Here is a 15236-nt window from a genome sequence, read left to right as displayed (position 1 = left end):
TATTTTAGATTTTTTTCTACAACAGTGCTGAAAGAATGGATTTGAGACTTTAGTCTTTGCAACTTTACAGATCTTCTTCATGCACCAAAAGCTTGTAACAATCCAAAGAGAAAGGTTCCATTTGTTTAAATGCTATAAAACCCAAGTATTTGTATATTATCAACTAGGTAACATTTCTAACAGAACTTGGGTTCAATTGCAAAGCTATCATTTAACGTGAAACTAGTTAAAATAAAAACTTGCATACGGTCACCATAATGATGGTGAATACATGTATTAATAGAGAGTTACATTCTTCACAGATCAATTCAATAGCAGTCCAGTTAATGCCTGGAAATTAATTTCATGAATTACAAAGACAACTTATTTTTGAACTAAAGTAAATTGTAAAAAAAAAAAAAAAAAGTTTTTGGTTTGGCATTTCAGTAATTTTCAAATCACACACGTCTCACAATGCGTTAACCTCAAACAGGTTATGACTCTAGCCTAAGTATCTGGCAAGATTTCAGAGCAAACCATTACACTAAAAGCATCTGAAAAACCATTACAAAACCACTTTCATACAGTGAGACTTCCCAGAAGACAAGTCACAGCCAGTAAAGGTGTATATAAAAAGATTTAATTTCATTAAAACCCAGAACAAAACATGATTTTAGAACAAAATCGTTAAACACAACTCGCCCGGTCCTCAAAGAAAAGCAGTAAAAACAACAGTGGGTTTGAGGTAAAGTGGAGGCTTTTAAAACGGATGTTCTGCGCCCTGCCATGATCCAAAAGCTGCGACCTTCATCTGGACTGTTCAACTGCACACAGAAAAAGACAAACGTCATATAAAACAACACTTCTTTCAACCAGTCACTACGGGTTAAAACATTTGGCAAGAAACCAATGGGGAAACAAACCCAACATTTGAAACTGGGAAGAACAATACATCAACTAATAATATCCAATTAACTAGCATCACTTCAATGACCACATTAGCATCCACCAACACTGCTGTTAATAATTCACACTCATCAGGTCACATTAAATTTGGAAGCAGATTACCACAGTTTGACTTCATGCTCAAAACGCTTAACGGGTGTAAGATGAGACCCAAGACTCACTGTAAGTGGAAATGTCGATCTCCTCTGGTAACTCGGACACGTTGACCTCGAATCGGTCCTGCACATCGTTCAGGATCTTGGCGTCAGTCTCGTCTGACACAAATGTGACGGCCAAACCCTTGGTGCCGAAGCGCCCCGCACGAGCCACCTGAGAACGGGACGAGACCGTGTGAGAAGTGCCACTTCAGAGACCTGAAACACTCGTGGAGACTGCATGGATGCGTACCCTGTGGAGATACGTGTCAGAGTCCTCCGGCATGTCGTAGTTGAAGACGATGTTGACCCTCTCGATATCCATTCCTCGCCCAAACAGATTTGTGGCCACTAGGATCCTCCTCTGGAAGTCTTTGAACTGCTGATACCGAGACAACCTGCAAGCATTGTTTTAACATAAGGATAATTAGATTATTCCACCCCCAAACAAACCCTCACAGAAACAAATGAACAACTCATTTTAACCCAATGTCCTCACTAGTCAACAATCATGACAAACCATTGCATAACAGGACATTCAAAGCCTAAACAAGTACACACACACCTCTCTTCCTGTGCCATTCCTCTGTGGATGGCGATGGCGGGGAAGTTCTGCTCCACCAGTAACTGTGAAAGCGCCACACAACGCTGAACAGACTTCACGAATATCACCACCTGCAGGACAACAGCAGAATTACCCTCAAGAACATGAAGCATGCATAATATGAGCTCAAGTATTTTTTACTAACTATATTCTACAGGCAAAATCAGTGGCAGAGAAAGACGAACAAATGCATGGATTTGGAAAATCATGCCGTGACAAATCTATAAACAGGGTCAGGTTTGCATGTGTCCCTCATTTGCATGTGGCTTGGGAAACACAAATGAGTGTGAAGTGCTGAACTCACCTGGTTGAACTCCAGCACGTCGAGCAGGTCAAAGAGTTTGCGGTTCTTCTCGCTGTCCTTCAGTTTGCAGTAGTACTGCTGCAGACCATGAAGAGTCAGCTTGGTCTCATCGTCCACAAACACCTCCATCGGCTGAAAGCAGGCAGCACACATCAGACAGGATCTTCTATATGCTTTAGATTAAAAGGTCATTGCACACTTGAATCTGAAATTTTCGCAAGTGTACAAATAAATACGACCTCACTTTGTGCGAATCACATTTACACAGCCTCAGAACCTTTCATAGGAAATTAAGATGGGGCCACATTTTCTGCATTTTTCACACCCACACCCAAAATTTATTTATAGGCGTTTTGACAATTCAGAGCCGCCCTATAAGTAAACGCCAAAATCCAGAATGCCGTCTGACAAGTTGATCCACTTCGTCTCGCAGCACAAAGCAATGGAAAGGTCCTTGCACACAGAAATCAGTGGTCTTTGCAATGTGTGGCTCCAGTATTGCTAGTAAAGCTTTAAACTAATCCACAGACACATCCTGAACTAAACTCCTCCCTCTCTACGCAACCTCATGATTAGATTGACCAAACGTTCCCCTTTCCCCTTTTTAAGAGGAGTGGAAAACAAAATCATCCTCACCATTTAAAGACTCAATTTTGTATCGTCCCAAATGGCTTAATCTGCGTCCAATAACTTCCATAAGTCACACTGTACCCAAAGATTTTTCAATAAACAATGTTCTTTTAAACTGCCATGTTTCACACCATTTTTTTAAGATAAACAGACAGATGTTACTCACGTCCTGCATGAACTTGCGGCAGACGGGCCGAATCTCTTTGCTGAGGGTGGCACTGAACATCATGCACTGCTTCTCGTGAGGGGTCAGTCTGAAGATGTCCTGCACGTCACGTCTCATATCTAACAGAGAGACATCATTTTAATCATCACAGACTCCGCTCAACACAGCTCCCAGCTGATTTTGGTCAGACACTCACCCAGCTGCTCCAGCATCTTGTCACACTCGTCCAGAACGAAGTGCTTGACGTTCTTCAGGTTGAGGGTTTTGTTTCGGACCAGGGCGAGGATTCGTCCCGGCGTGCCGACCACGATGTGAGGGCAGCTCTTCTTCAGGACATCCTCGTCCTTCTTTATGGACATGCCACCGAAGAACACGGCCACCTTCACCGTGGGCATGTACTTGGAGAAGCGCTCGTACTCCTTACTGATCTGAAACGCCAGCTCGCGTGTGTGACACATGACCAGCACCGACACCTGAATCACAGGAACACACACTCAACCTCATCTCACACAAGCTGAAGGTTCACACGTTACAGATAAATCACAGATCGTTAAACCACCAGCATAAGTGTCTTAATTATGAGTCACCAAATTTTAAAATAAGACTTAAGGTTAATATTTAAAAAAGTCCTTTTCATATAACCTGACCTTTAACGAACAGAGAACCATGAACACGCAGGAAAAAGAGGGTTACTTTTAGTAGATGAAAAAAAAAAGGGTTATTCTAAACCGATTTAATTATTTTAATCTTCGGTCAATTCCTAACTAATACTGCACAACCGTTGTAATGGTTTCATCACAAACTAAAACTGATGTACTAACCTGTCCTTCGACCGGCTCGATCTGCTGTAGGGTAGCGAGCACAAACACGGCGGTCTTTCCCATACCAGACTTGGCCTGACACAGGATATCCATGCCGAGGATGGCCTGCGGGATGCACTCGTGCTGCACTAAACACATACACACACACACAGGAAGTTCACTTAAGATGCTAATCAACCGTTACATTGAGGACCAGCATCTCCGAGTCTCTTACCTTCAGACGGATGCTCAAATCCACAGTCCACGATGGCCCTCAGCAGCTCCGGCTTCAGCAGGAAGTCCCTGAAGCCCGAGCTGTGGATGGACACGTATGAGCCCTTCACCTCCTTCTTGCCCACCGGAGCGGCGCTTTCTGGGGCTCCTTGAGGCTCATCGTCCTCTTCATAATCCAGCAGCTCGTTGTCGACATCATTCTCAGCCATTCTGGAGACAAAAGGAGTGGGAAAGCAATTAAATCACACATTCAGACGACTCGCACGTTCATGGTTTCAATGGAGGGACCACCACTGAGAAAGTGGACCAAGCCTGGAGAAGGTTAGAAAGTCTAAGTTTGACGTTGAATCGTGAAATTAAGTGCATAAATACAGAAACCAGCATTACCACAGACACACACTTTTGAAATTCACAAATGTACAAGAATTTGATATTTTACAAAAAGGTACAAGGAAAAAGCAATAATACTCTACACTGAACATGCAAAATGACTATTACAAGGTTCTCAAAGTCTAAAATAAAAACAAATGTTTAAGAAATGTAGTGAACAAATGTTTGGTCACTAAGAAAAAGAAAAAAAAATCAATCCTGACCACTGAATATCAAAACAAGTTTAATACGGCTTTGAATAGTTGTTCGATATATTAGAAAGAGTCCTGTTCAAATAGTTTTTCTCTGTGCATTAATAATAAAAAAAAAACACATTTACCATGATTTACTGAAAACAGCAACTAAAGTGTCACAGTGCAATACACTTGTCAGGTATTATTTACAAGGATCATTTTATTACATTAAAAGACCAAGTAGTTTTACCCCAAATACTTTATTGCAATTTTACAATTCTAAACTTTGCAACTATATTTTCGACATTTAGTAAACTTACTTATTTTATATTTTTCAATACGTACAGGTCATAAGAATGTGGTTTCAATTTTTAGAAAAATATACGTGTTTTACTGAATAAAAACGGAACATTTAATCCACATTTTGATTTTATTCTCCCAAAACATATTTGAAACCTTAAACTTAGACTTGAATCGCATTAATTGTGCTTTCTATACATGTACAATCACTTTTGTAAATTTTTATTTGATGTGGGCGTTTACATTTGAGCCACGTGCAAATACAAAAAGTCAAAGCAGTCCAGAAAACACCTGATAATACCACGGTAACGTTACTTGTGTTGCTAGACAGCGTTCAGTGAAACTGGAACTGGTTTATTTGGGCCTCAACCACCAGCATCCTGAAGAGGTGCTCAAGTCAACGTAACGAACGTCTAAACACGTTCGTGCGAGATTCTGAGCTGCAGATAAACGGGATCCCGATACGGTGTTGATCAGCAACAGAGACATTAGTTTAGTTGTAACGTTATAAGCCATAACTTAAAAGCGCAGCGGACAATAGACCCGCCGCTAGCTTTTGTTATACACGAGAAAAGGGCCAAAAAACAAACAAACGGAAATTCCACACTGGCATGTATTTCATGCGGTTTACCAGCCCCGACAACGCGATATCGTTAAAAACAAAACAAACAAAAACAATAGCGTCACATACAACGTTAACTTAACCGAAAATAAACGCGCTCACACGAGCGCACTGTTCGGTTAGCACGCGCAGCTAACGCGATCAATGACACAACGCTTCGATCATACATTAAACTTCTCTGTTGGATAAACTCACAACGTTATATACATTAAAAAACACGTTACGAAGAAATATATCCATATCTAAACAGTGACTAAATTACAGTTACCTTTAAGTGACGGTGCGCGAGGAAAATGATCACACGAACGCAGCTGTTGTCTCAAATCGAACGCACCAGGCCGCGGTTTATACTACCGCCCGGAAATCCAGCCTCCTGAAGAACGCGCGCTCTCATTGGCAGAACACACGTGGTTGTTGGTTTAACACACGTTCTCATTGGCTCAAGAACGTGTCAATCTAAATGTAAACTTATCGTGATTGGATGTTGGTACTGGCACTTCGAGGTGTTGAAGTCGCGCTCGCGTTGGGCGCAATTGAGCTTGGCGGGACTTTTGTAAGTGACAGAAACGTTTTTATTTTTTATTTTTTTATTTTTATTATGATTTAGTATTGAATATAACTGATTTAAAACGTTTAACTCAGTGTATTATTATGATTGATATGTAGCTTCACATCAAGGAACATATTCAAATCATATACAATGGAGGTAAAATACCATAATTAAAACACTTTGCTCAGTAGTGCCATTATAGAGCTAACATTACCATGGTAAATACATAATATTCAAAAGATTTCTGTGTAAATATGTTTTGATGGTGACTACCTTTATCAGTTTTCTAAGTATTTTAGTATGATAATAATTCAAAATAATTCTGGAGAGATGTTAATTGTCCACAGAATTCAACTAAATGTCATATCTGATTTTAAATGTCATATCCGTCCAGATATGATGAATGTTGAATAAAGGCCTTCTGTAGCGAATCCATGTTCGAGAAAAAGAAAAATATCCATATTTCAAATAGAGTAAACACTTTTTCTCATTTCCGTTATCTGTCAGGCAGAAGCTGGTCGGGTTAAACCATTAACTGTCAATCCCACTTTTTAAGCAAAGACCTAATCATGTTATTCCCAACTAAATTGTAAATCTTTAATGTTTTGGAGCACAGACTTTAATACCACATTATTGTGGAAGTGGAAAATAAATATAGAAATGAAATAGATAAAGATATATAAGTTTATTGAAATATAAAATGCACAGCACTACATTTAACTTATTTTTAATACACTATATTTTACAAAACATATAGAACCATAAAATAGTGTGATCCATATTAGGACTGTAAAGGACATGTGGAAAGCAACCATACATGCATAGTTTGCATACCATCATAAATGGAGATTCTGGAGAGAAAAAATGCAGGAAAAAAATGTAGTCACCAAATATGAAAGTTTGAGTCTTGCTTTACAAAATGAGGATTAGAAAGGTTTACAATGGGTTAACTGGGCTAGTGACAGTTACCTGGTTAAGTATAGAAATGTTTCTAATTTTTCAGTCATATCAGTGTATCCATATTAATCACATTTAAAGTCTTCTTAGCAAAATATTGGCTTTTCCAGACTGGTTTTAGTAATATTAGTTAGATATTGTTCATGAATTCAGTCTGAAGCTGATGTTTTATATCCGAGATTCAAGTGCGGAGTGGAAGCTCCATTGTGCAGCTGAAAAGGTAGGAAAGCAGTCAGAATTAGGTCGTGATGGAGGTTCAGAAGAAGGACAAGAGCTGGGCTGCTGTAGGACATCCCTGACCTGCCGAGGTAGGGTGTGCAACAGCCAGTTTTCCACCAGCAAACCACCTCCACGAAGCCCAAAACAACACCCCAGCTCGACCGGCAGTTCCTCTAGACTGTTTCCTCGTACATCCAGACGCAAAAGTTGAGTCAGGCCGCCAAAACCAGTGGGCAGAGAACCAAGAGAGTTATTCGCAACATTTAAGTTGCGAAGCTCTACGCACCTTTCAAACAGTTCCTTGGGGAGATGTTCAAGCCTGTTGGCGCTCAGGTCTAGTTCGCCAAGAAGCTTCAAGGCTCCAATTTCAGCTGGCAACTCTTCCAAAAGGTTTCCTGCCAAAAGCAGGCGTCGCAGCTTATGCAGAGTAAAGAGCGCCAAAGGAAGGATTTGCAGTTGATTGTGCGCCAAATCCAAGAGCTCCAGTGAGCGCAGCACTCCTACACTGGACGGAAGAGCCACAACGCGGTTATGTGCGAGTCGTAGGCAGGACAGACGCCGCAGATGCTGCAATCCCAACAGCTCTTCTAGAGTACGAAGACTGTTGTATTGCAGATCCAAACTGCGTAGACCTGTAAGCGCCAAAAGCGCTGATGGCAGCCTCTCCAGCTGGCATCCTTGCAGTTGCACTTCTGCCAATCCGGTCAAACGCCTCAGTCCCGTAAGTACCAATAACCTGGTGCCCTCGTTATATATCTCCAGTTTTAGCAGACTCCCTGCCAATTCGCTCAGCTCCCCTGGAACTTTCTGCAGCATGCCACGCAGCACCAGGACACGGAGATGACGCAGTTGTCGAAGGCTGCCAAGGACCCATCCACGGCCCATCCCACCCTCATTGCTCAACCTCCCAGTGAGGTGCAGCTCTTGCAGGCCACGGAGGGAATAAACCCAGGCTGGGATCTCTGCAGCTTGGGTGAAGGTTAGATGTAAAGTCTCTAGATGTTCCTGAAGGTGCTGCAGTGCTGCAGGCTCCACTGATGCAGTGCAGTGGTAAAGGTGCATTTCTCTAATGAGAGGAGAATCCAGATTAAAACTCAGTGCTGGGAAAATAAATCAATGCAATCGCAATTCTTGGATTGATTCTGAGATTTTTGGAATGCATTGTGATTCTCTCTCGAATCTATTCTGAGCTTAGTTTTTAACAGCAGATGGTGCTCTAGGCTAGTTTTTAACCACACACTCAAATGCTCACAAAGAAGAGCTCTTATGCGTTCGGCTTTACAAACTTTATGAATTATTATTTTAGGTTCAAAAGGTGCATGTGTAAAGAACTGGAAGCAAGCAGAATATGGCTATTTCTAAAGCATGCAGTGCCATCTGCTGAAAACTAAACTCAGAGTCAGTTCAAGAGAGAATTGTGATGCCTTTGGAAAATCACAGAATCGATGCAGAATAATAATTTCTAGATTCGCATTGCATCGATTTATTGTCCCAGCCCTATTAAAATGTTTCTCATCCTCTATTACATGTTAAAATCAGTCTGTGTAAGACTGCAAAATTATGCGCATTTCAGTTGTAATTGAAATTAAAATACTTACCTAAGTGCCGTCATGTTAGCTATTTGTGCTGTCAGTTTGGCGTCTCCAATAAGTTCCAACTTCAAGACCTGTAGCTGGCTGAAGGTAAACAGTGCCGCTGGCAGGCGAGGAAGAGCCACGAGCTGCAACTGAGAGTGTCCCTGCTGGTCAGACGTGATCATTGACCGCAAGCGTTCAGCTCCCCAGTGACGCTCCAGACTTTCTTCCAGGAGTCGAGTCTCGCTGACTGGTGAGAGGAAGACAGACAGGCGCTGGGCCAGTAGAGGGTCGTACTGGTCGGCCATGTGCAAGAGGAAGGCGAGGTCATTATGAAGGTCAGGTACATCTAGCATGGATCCTTTCTCACGTAGACTTTGGAAAGAGTACTGCCTCAAAGACCTGAGAATAAGGCAGATTTAGTCAGATTTTCAGAACAGTTTTCTTTCAGTTTACAGAATGTGACAGTTGGGTTCCCAGGTAGAAATTCATTCATTTTCTCTATAGGGATACATAGTTCTGATGTCGTTAATTGATGCCATACCTGGGCAAGTTCGGTCCTGGAGGATTTTATTTAAATAAACATTTATAATGTTGTAATTCACCTGAGAAATTGTTGGTTTGGTCCATAGTTTAAAAGATGTTTAAAATCCCCATGGGGAAAATTTATGGAAAAAAGGTGGAAAATGGAAAATGCAGCTGAAAAGGTGGCCTGGCACTAAATATTTGCATTTAGTTCTTAGTTCTTGGCACACAAACAGACATGTTAGAGCAGTCACCAGAATCTCTCAACATTCACACATGGAGAGAGACTACAAACTACATGGAGACAGTCCTCTCATGTCTTGGGACACCCATACTTGTGGAAGATCCAGTATAGAGCATAGATGCCCAGCAGACCAAAAAGAAAGAGCAGCAAAACGTAGGCCTGCATTAGCTTGCGCAGGACGGAGGACAGCGAGTGACTGCACTGGAAGATGCTGTAGCCGGTCAGAGCATAAGTGTGAGGTTGGCAGATGTGACTGAAGGAGATAGAGTCCAGGAGAGGAGTGGTGTAGCTCACAATCAAAATAAACTTCAGAACCTTGAACACCGTCTGAGCAGTGTACACCTACGTAAAGAGATGCATGTTAAGGCCAACGTATAACAATTATCAAAGCATGTCAGTTTTTACTTGTATATAAGGGTTTGCTTACAGTGCAAATAATGCATATTTTCTCATCAAAATAGTACATGCACAATCTGATCTTTGTACGAGCTGGTCACATATGCACATTAACTTGGTCTTGTACTAATCAGTTACTCCACAAGGTATAAGTATACTTTGGGCATTACCTTATATATAACATCTGAACTCTCGCAGTGAGCACGAAACCTTCGCACTCTCTCGAACAGTGCTCTGGCCAGCTCTCTGTCGCTGCGGTCCAACGTGGCTCCCTGTCTGGAAGTGTCCGGAACGACTTGCACAGGCAAAACCGGCTCCGTGCATGACAAAGCAGAGAGTGTTGAGCAATGAGACAAAGTTGAGGGACACGGAGATGGTTGTGGTGTAGTGGTCACACTATCAGTCCCCGCCAACAGAGGGCTGTCCGTCCCCGAGTCCAGACTTGACTTGCGCATTTTGTACGAAGATGTTATCTGAACTTTGGGTTGCACTACTTGTTCGGTCTCAGAGAAACGTGTGTCCAGTTTGGCTGTGAGAGAAAGTGCCCTTGTTGTCCAGGGCGATTCGCAACATTTGGCGAGAAGTGATAGGAAGTGCTCGATGCGGGCAGATGTGAGCGGGAAGTGGAACCAGAAGCAGCCGCTGGCCAGGAGAACCAACGTGTGGAGCAGTGTCACATATGGTAAAAACCTTGAGTACCAGGGCAACGCCTCGTGATAGCAAACCTGGCTGATGTAGGTGTACTGCTGGAAGTCAAGGTTGGTACGTCGCCCTTTCACAGGGATCCTAGGTGAGTCAAGTGTGTTTCTAAAGATAGTATCAGACACAGGCTCCATGGGAGAGCTGTGGTTGATGGAAGAGGAGTGTACAGGGATGCACACGACTCCATCCCTTGACAGCTGGAGTGTCCCAGCAAGGATAGACACCATCAGCATGAGCACCAGCAGGTAGTCCATGAAGACCTCCCACCATGGCTTCAATAATTTATAACTGCCCTGACGCTCACCGCTGGACCACAGCTCAGACAGCGTGAACATCTACAGTCAGAGAAAGAAAGACATCTTTTTAAACACCATTCAAATCAAGGTGACACTTTATTAGATTTAAAAATCTAACCAATCTAACAAATTTAAGCCTTTTTTCTTAAATCAAGATACATTTACTTGAGATTTAAGATTAAGATTGAATTTAAAATTTATAATTAAAAAACAATTAGATCTTTTTTGGAGTAAGATAAATGGATTTGTTTCTCCTTTGAATTTAGTGTATTTCTTTCTTATTTTATTGGTAGATTTTATTTTTTCTTGTTTAAACTTAAACCTGCTTACATTTGTCAGATTAAAAGACCTACCCCTGGTTTCACAGACAAGGTTTAACATAATCCCAGACTAAAATGCATGTTTGAACTGTCTCAACTGAATCTTGCTCTGACAAATCTTAAAATATGTGTCATTGTTTTGTTTCAAGATGCACACTGCTATATTTTCTTTTAAGGCATTTTTAATAAAACTTGCTTTATTATCTTAGTTTAACTAAGGCCTAATCCTGGCTTAAAATAAACCTCGTTTGTGAAACCGAGCTGAAAGAAACAATTTTCGTAATTTCTGTCATTACCAACAGAGGTCAATGGAACTAGCAATCGTAGTTGGCTAACGATGATTTTGGGAAACGCTCCCTTGAACGGTTGTTAGCGTATTGCTGTGTGCACACTAGGATGTTCCAGGTGGTTGTTAGGTGTTGTTTACTGGCTTACAGAGTGTCTGTTAAACATTTTGGTCTCTAGGTATGATGGATTGTTTCTGTGCCAAATACACTCCCTTTGGGTTTGTATAAGTCTCTGACAGATTTTTTTCCGAACATGGCCCTTCATGACACTAAATAGACACTTCTCCCAGAAGAGTGCGTATACACGTCAACCAGAGCATGAGCAAAAGCACACCCTTCAACCCATCAAGAAAAACTTTTCGAATCTTGTATGAACCTGGAGGGAGTGTATTTAGCACAGAAATATGCCGTTCTACGTCCAAATTGTTTTTTGAAACTTTGGTCATGAGAACCCAACTCTTTTAACAGTGTAAATATCTCACCATGCATTAAATAGTATTAGACTCCCCTCTAAAAAAGTAATTGCACTCTTAATTTGAAGAATCATTCATGTATGATCAATTATATAAGCAATATCTAACTTACCGAACAACCCCTTAAAAAACAGATATTTACTACAACTGCTAATAAAATGGAATAGAATGCAACTTAAAACATAATGAATGGTTTTATGTACATTACACTCCTATGTTTAGTTCTGCATCCTTTTATGATATACATTTTATGAATGCATTTAAAATGAGTTTTGATTCAACACACTAAGCAGAAGTGATACGACAGTCAGCTGAACTCATAAATCACATTTGACTAGAACCCCAAATACTTCAGACGGTCAACATGCAAAAATAAAAGTGAAATGTACTTACAGTGATGTATTGTAACTCAACTTTTTGGCTCTAAAGCTGAAACTTCATGCTTTAAACCCCTTGTTTTCTTGCACTCAAGTCCGGCTCAGGCCAGTTTGTTCAACAATGTTTCCAACTTCACTAAGTTCGACACAGTGGGGCCCCAGAAGCTGCTTTGAAGTTTCCATGACAACCTGCACACAATAGCCGCATTCACATCATGAAACGCCAGTGAGCCACTGGATTTGTAAGAAATACACATAAATAAACAGTTTGAAACTTACATGTAAATTTCAGGTTTTATATATTCACCCTGTCAGATCTTTGAGAATGCTAATAGTCCTCTGAGTGCAATGCATCACATGTGAACAGCAGGTGGCGCTAATTAATCACATTAAATTATAGAGTGTGTGTTGGACTGAATGATGTTTATGTTTAATAAATTTAGAATTAGAATCAGAAAGAACTTTATTGTTAAGTATGTTGGCACATACAAGGAATTTGTTTTATTGTCACAAGCTACACAGAGAGAGCAACAACACATAGATGATAAAAATGAGATGTGAATAAAATACACATACATAAATACAAATAAATGGCAAAAGAAGAGTGAATTATATGTACAGCTGTAGTATTTATAGAATAGTAATAGAATTTTTAAAAATTACGTTTTAGGGATGAACTAGGATGTAGGGTGATAAAAACAGGGAAATAAACTGCAAACTTCAGGAGCTTGACAGAAGGGTCTTTAGATGTGCAGTCGCTGGTGTAGCTGTAGAGGGAGAAGTGCAGTGGGGAGAGAACGTAGCCCTGAGGGACACCAGTACTGGTGGTGTGGCTGCTGGATGTAAATTTACCAATTCTCACTATAGCTATCTGTCAGAAAGCTGGTGATCCACTGACAGAAAGAACTAGGAACAGAGTGCTGGGTTAGTTTGGTCTGGATTTACTTGAAGTTGCGCTTACGATCAGAGTAAAGTGTTGCATTTAGATTGTTTTGATTGTTTGTTTTAAATTTCACTTTCTAAATGAACCTGCTGCTTACATACATGACACATATTAAGTGAAGTGACATTCAGCCAAGTATGGTGACCCATACTCAGAATTTGTGCTCTGCATTTAACCCATCTGAAATGCACACACACAGAGCAGTGAACACACACACACACACACTGTGAGCACACACCCGGAGCAGTAAATATCAATGAGTGGTGCTTAGTGTGTTCTGGGTGTTGTATTTTGATTGTTTTAATATGTTTTTTTTCTGTTAAAATTACGGATCTTTGTGTAATTTTCAATTACAAGGTCCCTTTTTGAAAGCACGGTGTTGTGTCAGAATGCAGTTATTGAGGTTCAAGTTTGTAGAAGTAACACGGTGTGTTCACGGTGTGAAAACAATGTTAGTTGTGTAGGAAACCCCCGTTTATCATCGTGTCACACATTTTTAGTTCCCTCTCACTGGGGATTTACAACAAGCCCACACATTGAGACACATGCTGAAAGATTTGTGAAAACTAAAAGTATTTTTAGAAAATATTTTCATAAATAGTGATTCATGTTCTATTTTAACTAAACTGAGCCGGACGATGACACCACTGAATTCAATAATGAACTGCCTTTAACTGAAAATTGAGTGTTTGCTATTGTCCTTTTGCATTATTGACACACTATTTCCTGTTTAATACTGCAAAGCTGCTTTGACACAATCTGTACGGTTAAAAGCACTATATAAATAAAGGTGACTTGACTTGATTCAGTTAGACAATAATAATGAAAGCATTAGTAACCTTTTCGTTTAACATTGCATTCTTAACATTTTTAATAACATTTTTAAACAACAGCCAAGAAATAGGCTATTGTTGGGTGGATGCTGCAAAATATGGTATCATATTTCACACAAAAAACCCATTGAACTATAACTTTCTGTTTATAACTTAAAAAAAACTTATCTGCTGGAAGTTTAAATGTTGAATATTGGTAATTTAATCAATCAATCAACACACACACGCACACACACAAACAAAACATAAATAATAAAAGAAAAGTTTCAAAACAGGGTAGGAATGACTGATAAGGTGATTTTTATTTTTGGTGAATTATTCCATTAATATTAATTTAATTATTATTTTTATTTATTTGTTAACTGGTGCCTCAGAAACATAAATCTATGTTTTTCCTATTTTTATAAAACCGCTAAACTTCAGCATTATAGTTTCAACTTTCTTATTGTTTAGATAATTCTGTCATGTAAACACATTCATTTAAATGCAATAAAAATATTATGCAAGTAAATAAATAAATAGCCTGACTATCCATTTTTAGGCTTGTGTGTTTGTCAATTTCAGTAGTTTTTGTTATGTAGCTATTCAGTAGTTTGTGTGTGTGTGTGTGTGTGTGACCGTGGACCACAAAACCACAGGGGTATATTTGTAGCAATAGTCAAAACTACATTCTATGTGTCAAAATTATAGGTTTTTCTTTTCTGCCAAAAATCATTAGGCTATTAAGTAAAGATCATGTTCCATGGAGATATTTTGTAAATTTCCTACTGTAAATATATCAAAACATGCATTGCTAAGGACTTCATTTGGACAACTTCAGAGGCGATTTTCTCAATATACTGATTTTTTTGTTATATTAAATTTCAGTTACCATTTTTTATTGTTTTAATTTTTTATTTAGTTTTATTTAACTTTGATAACCCTGCATCTAAGCAAACACTGTTTAGTATTTGAATATTGTTAGGTTTTATGTCTCTGATTATCAGTCATTGCAGATTCATGAGGACTGAATTTTATGAAAATTTATGTACATTAATGTTCTGTTGTTGTTTCTGTGAGAATTTGTGCTCAATTTGAGGCCCACATGTTCATGCGATAGAAAAAGCGTCCATCTCCATCTCTCTCGGACGTGTGGTTTCACACCTTTTGACTCAATCTTGCCCTCTGAAAGTGCAGGGTGTGTTTGTGTGAATCGACACACACCCTCCTCCATGTCTTGCTGGGGCTTTTAGAAGAAG

General features: G+C 39.9%; 2 protein-coding genes across 2 annotated transcripts; both read right to left on the bottom strand.

Annotated features, from left to right (window-relative positions):
- Positions 1-597: 597 nt before the first annotated feature.
- Positions 598-5706, bottom strand: LOC113067891 (ATP-dependent RNA helicase DDX39A-like). The gene is made up of 10 exons (XM_026240388.1): positions 5571-5706; positions 3819-4027; positions 3605-3732; positions 2980-3256; positions 2784-2902; positions 1988-2119; positions 1645-1754; positions 1333-1477; positions 1107-1254; positions 598-803 (listed from the first exon to the last, which is right to left on the bottom strand). Exons 2-10 carry the CDS (start codon positions 4024-4026, stop codon positions 787-789), a joined length of 1284 nt encoding a protein of 427 aa, XP_026096173.1. The 5' UTR covers position 4027; positions 5571-5706; the 3' UTR covers positions 598-786.
- A 799-nt stretch (positions 5707-6505) lies between these two features.
- LOC113067890 (volume-regulated anion channel subunit LRRC8D-like) lies at positions 6506-12523 on the bottom strand. The gene is made up of 5 exons (XM_026240387.1): positions 12239-12523; positions 9938-10804; positions 9463-9713; positions 8627-9004; positions 6506-8094 (listed from the first exon to the last, which is right to left on the bottom strand). The coding sequence occupies exons 2-5, from the start codon at positions 10802-10804 to the stop codon at positions 6978-6980; spliced, it is 2613 nt and encodes an 870-aa protein (XP_026096172.1). The 5' UTR covers positions 12239-12523; the 3' UTR covers positions 6506-6977.
- Positions 12524-15236: the final 2713 nt, after the last annotated feature.

This window comes from Carassius auratus, linkage group LG28B (genome assembly GCF_003368295.1).
Source record: "Carassius auratus strain Wakin linkage group LG28B, ASM336829v1, whole genome shotgun sequence".
In the NCBI taxonomy this organism is placed as follows: domain Eukaryota; kingdom Metazoa; phylum Chordata; class Actinopteri; order Cypriniformes; family Cyprinidae; genus Carassius; species Carassius auratus.
The sequence above is the reverse complement of the archived record's forward strand: the minus strand, read 5'-3'. Positions and strand labels throughout refer to the sequence as shown.

What these genes read in the sequence shown, in the direction of transcription:
- LOC113067891 (XM_026240388.1), bottom strand. Translation starts at nt 4,026, where the DNA reads ATGGCTGAGAATGATGTCGACAACGAGCTGCTGGATTATGAAGAGGAC. An exon ending in ATTTGAGCATCCGTCTGAAG is followed by an intron (nt 3,733 to 3,818) that starts GTAAGAGACTCG and finishes GTATGTGTTTAG; the next exon opens with TGCAGCACGAGTGCATCCCG. An exon ending in TCGAGCCGGTCGAAGGACAG is followed by an intron (nt 3,257 to 3,604) that starts GTTAGTACATCA and finishes CCTGTGATTCAG; the next exon opens with GTGTCGGTGCTGGTCATGTG.
- LOC113067890 (XM_026240387.1), bottom strand. Translation starts at nt 10,804, where the DNA reads ATGTTCACGCTGTCTGAGCTGTGGTCCAGCGGTGAGCGTCAGGGCAGT. An exon ending in GTTCAGATGTTATATATAAG is followed by an intron (nt 9,714 to 9,937) that starts GTAATGCCCAAA and finishes CTCTTTACGTAG; the next exon opens with GTGTACACTGCTCAGACGGT. An exon ending in GCTAACATGACGGCACTTAG is followed by an intron (nt 8,095 to 8,626) that starts GTAAGTATTTTA and finishes TCCTCTCATTAG; the next exon opens with AGAAATGCACCTTTACCACT.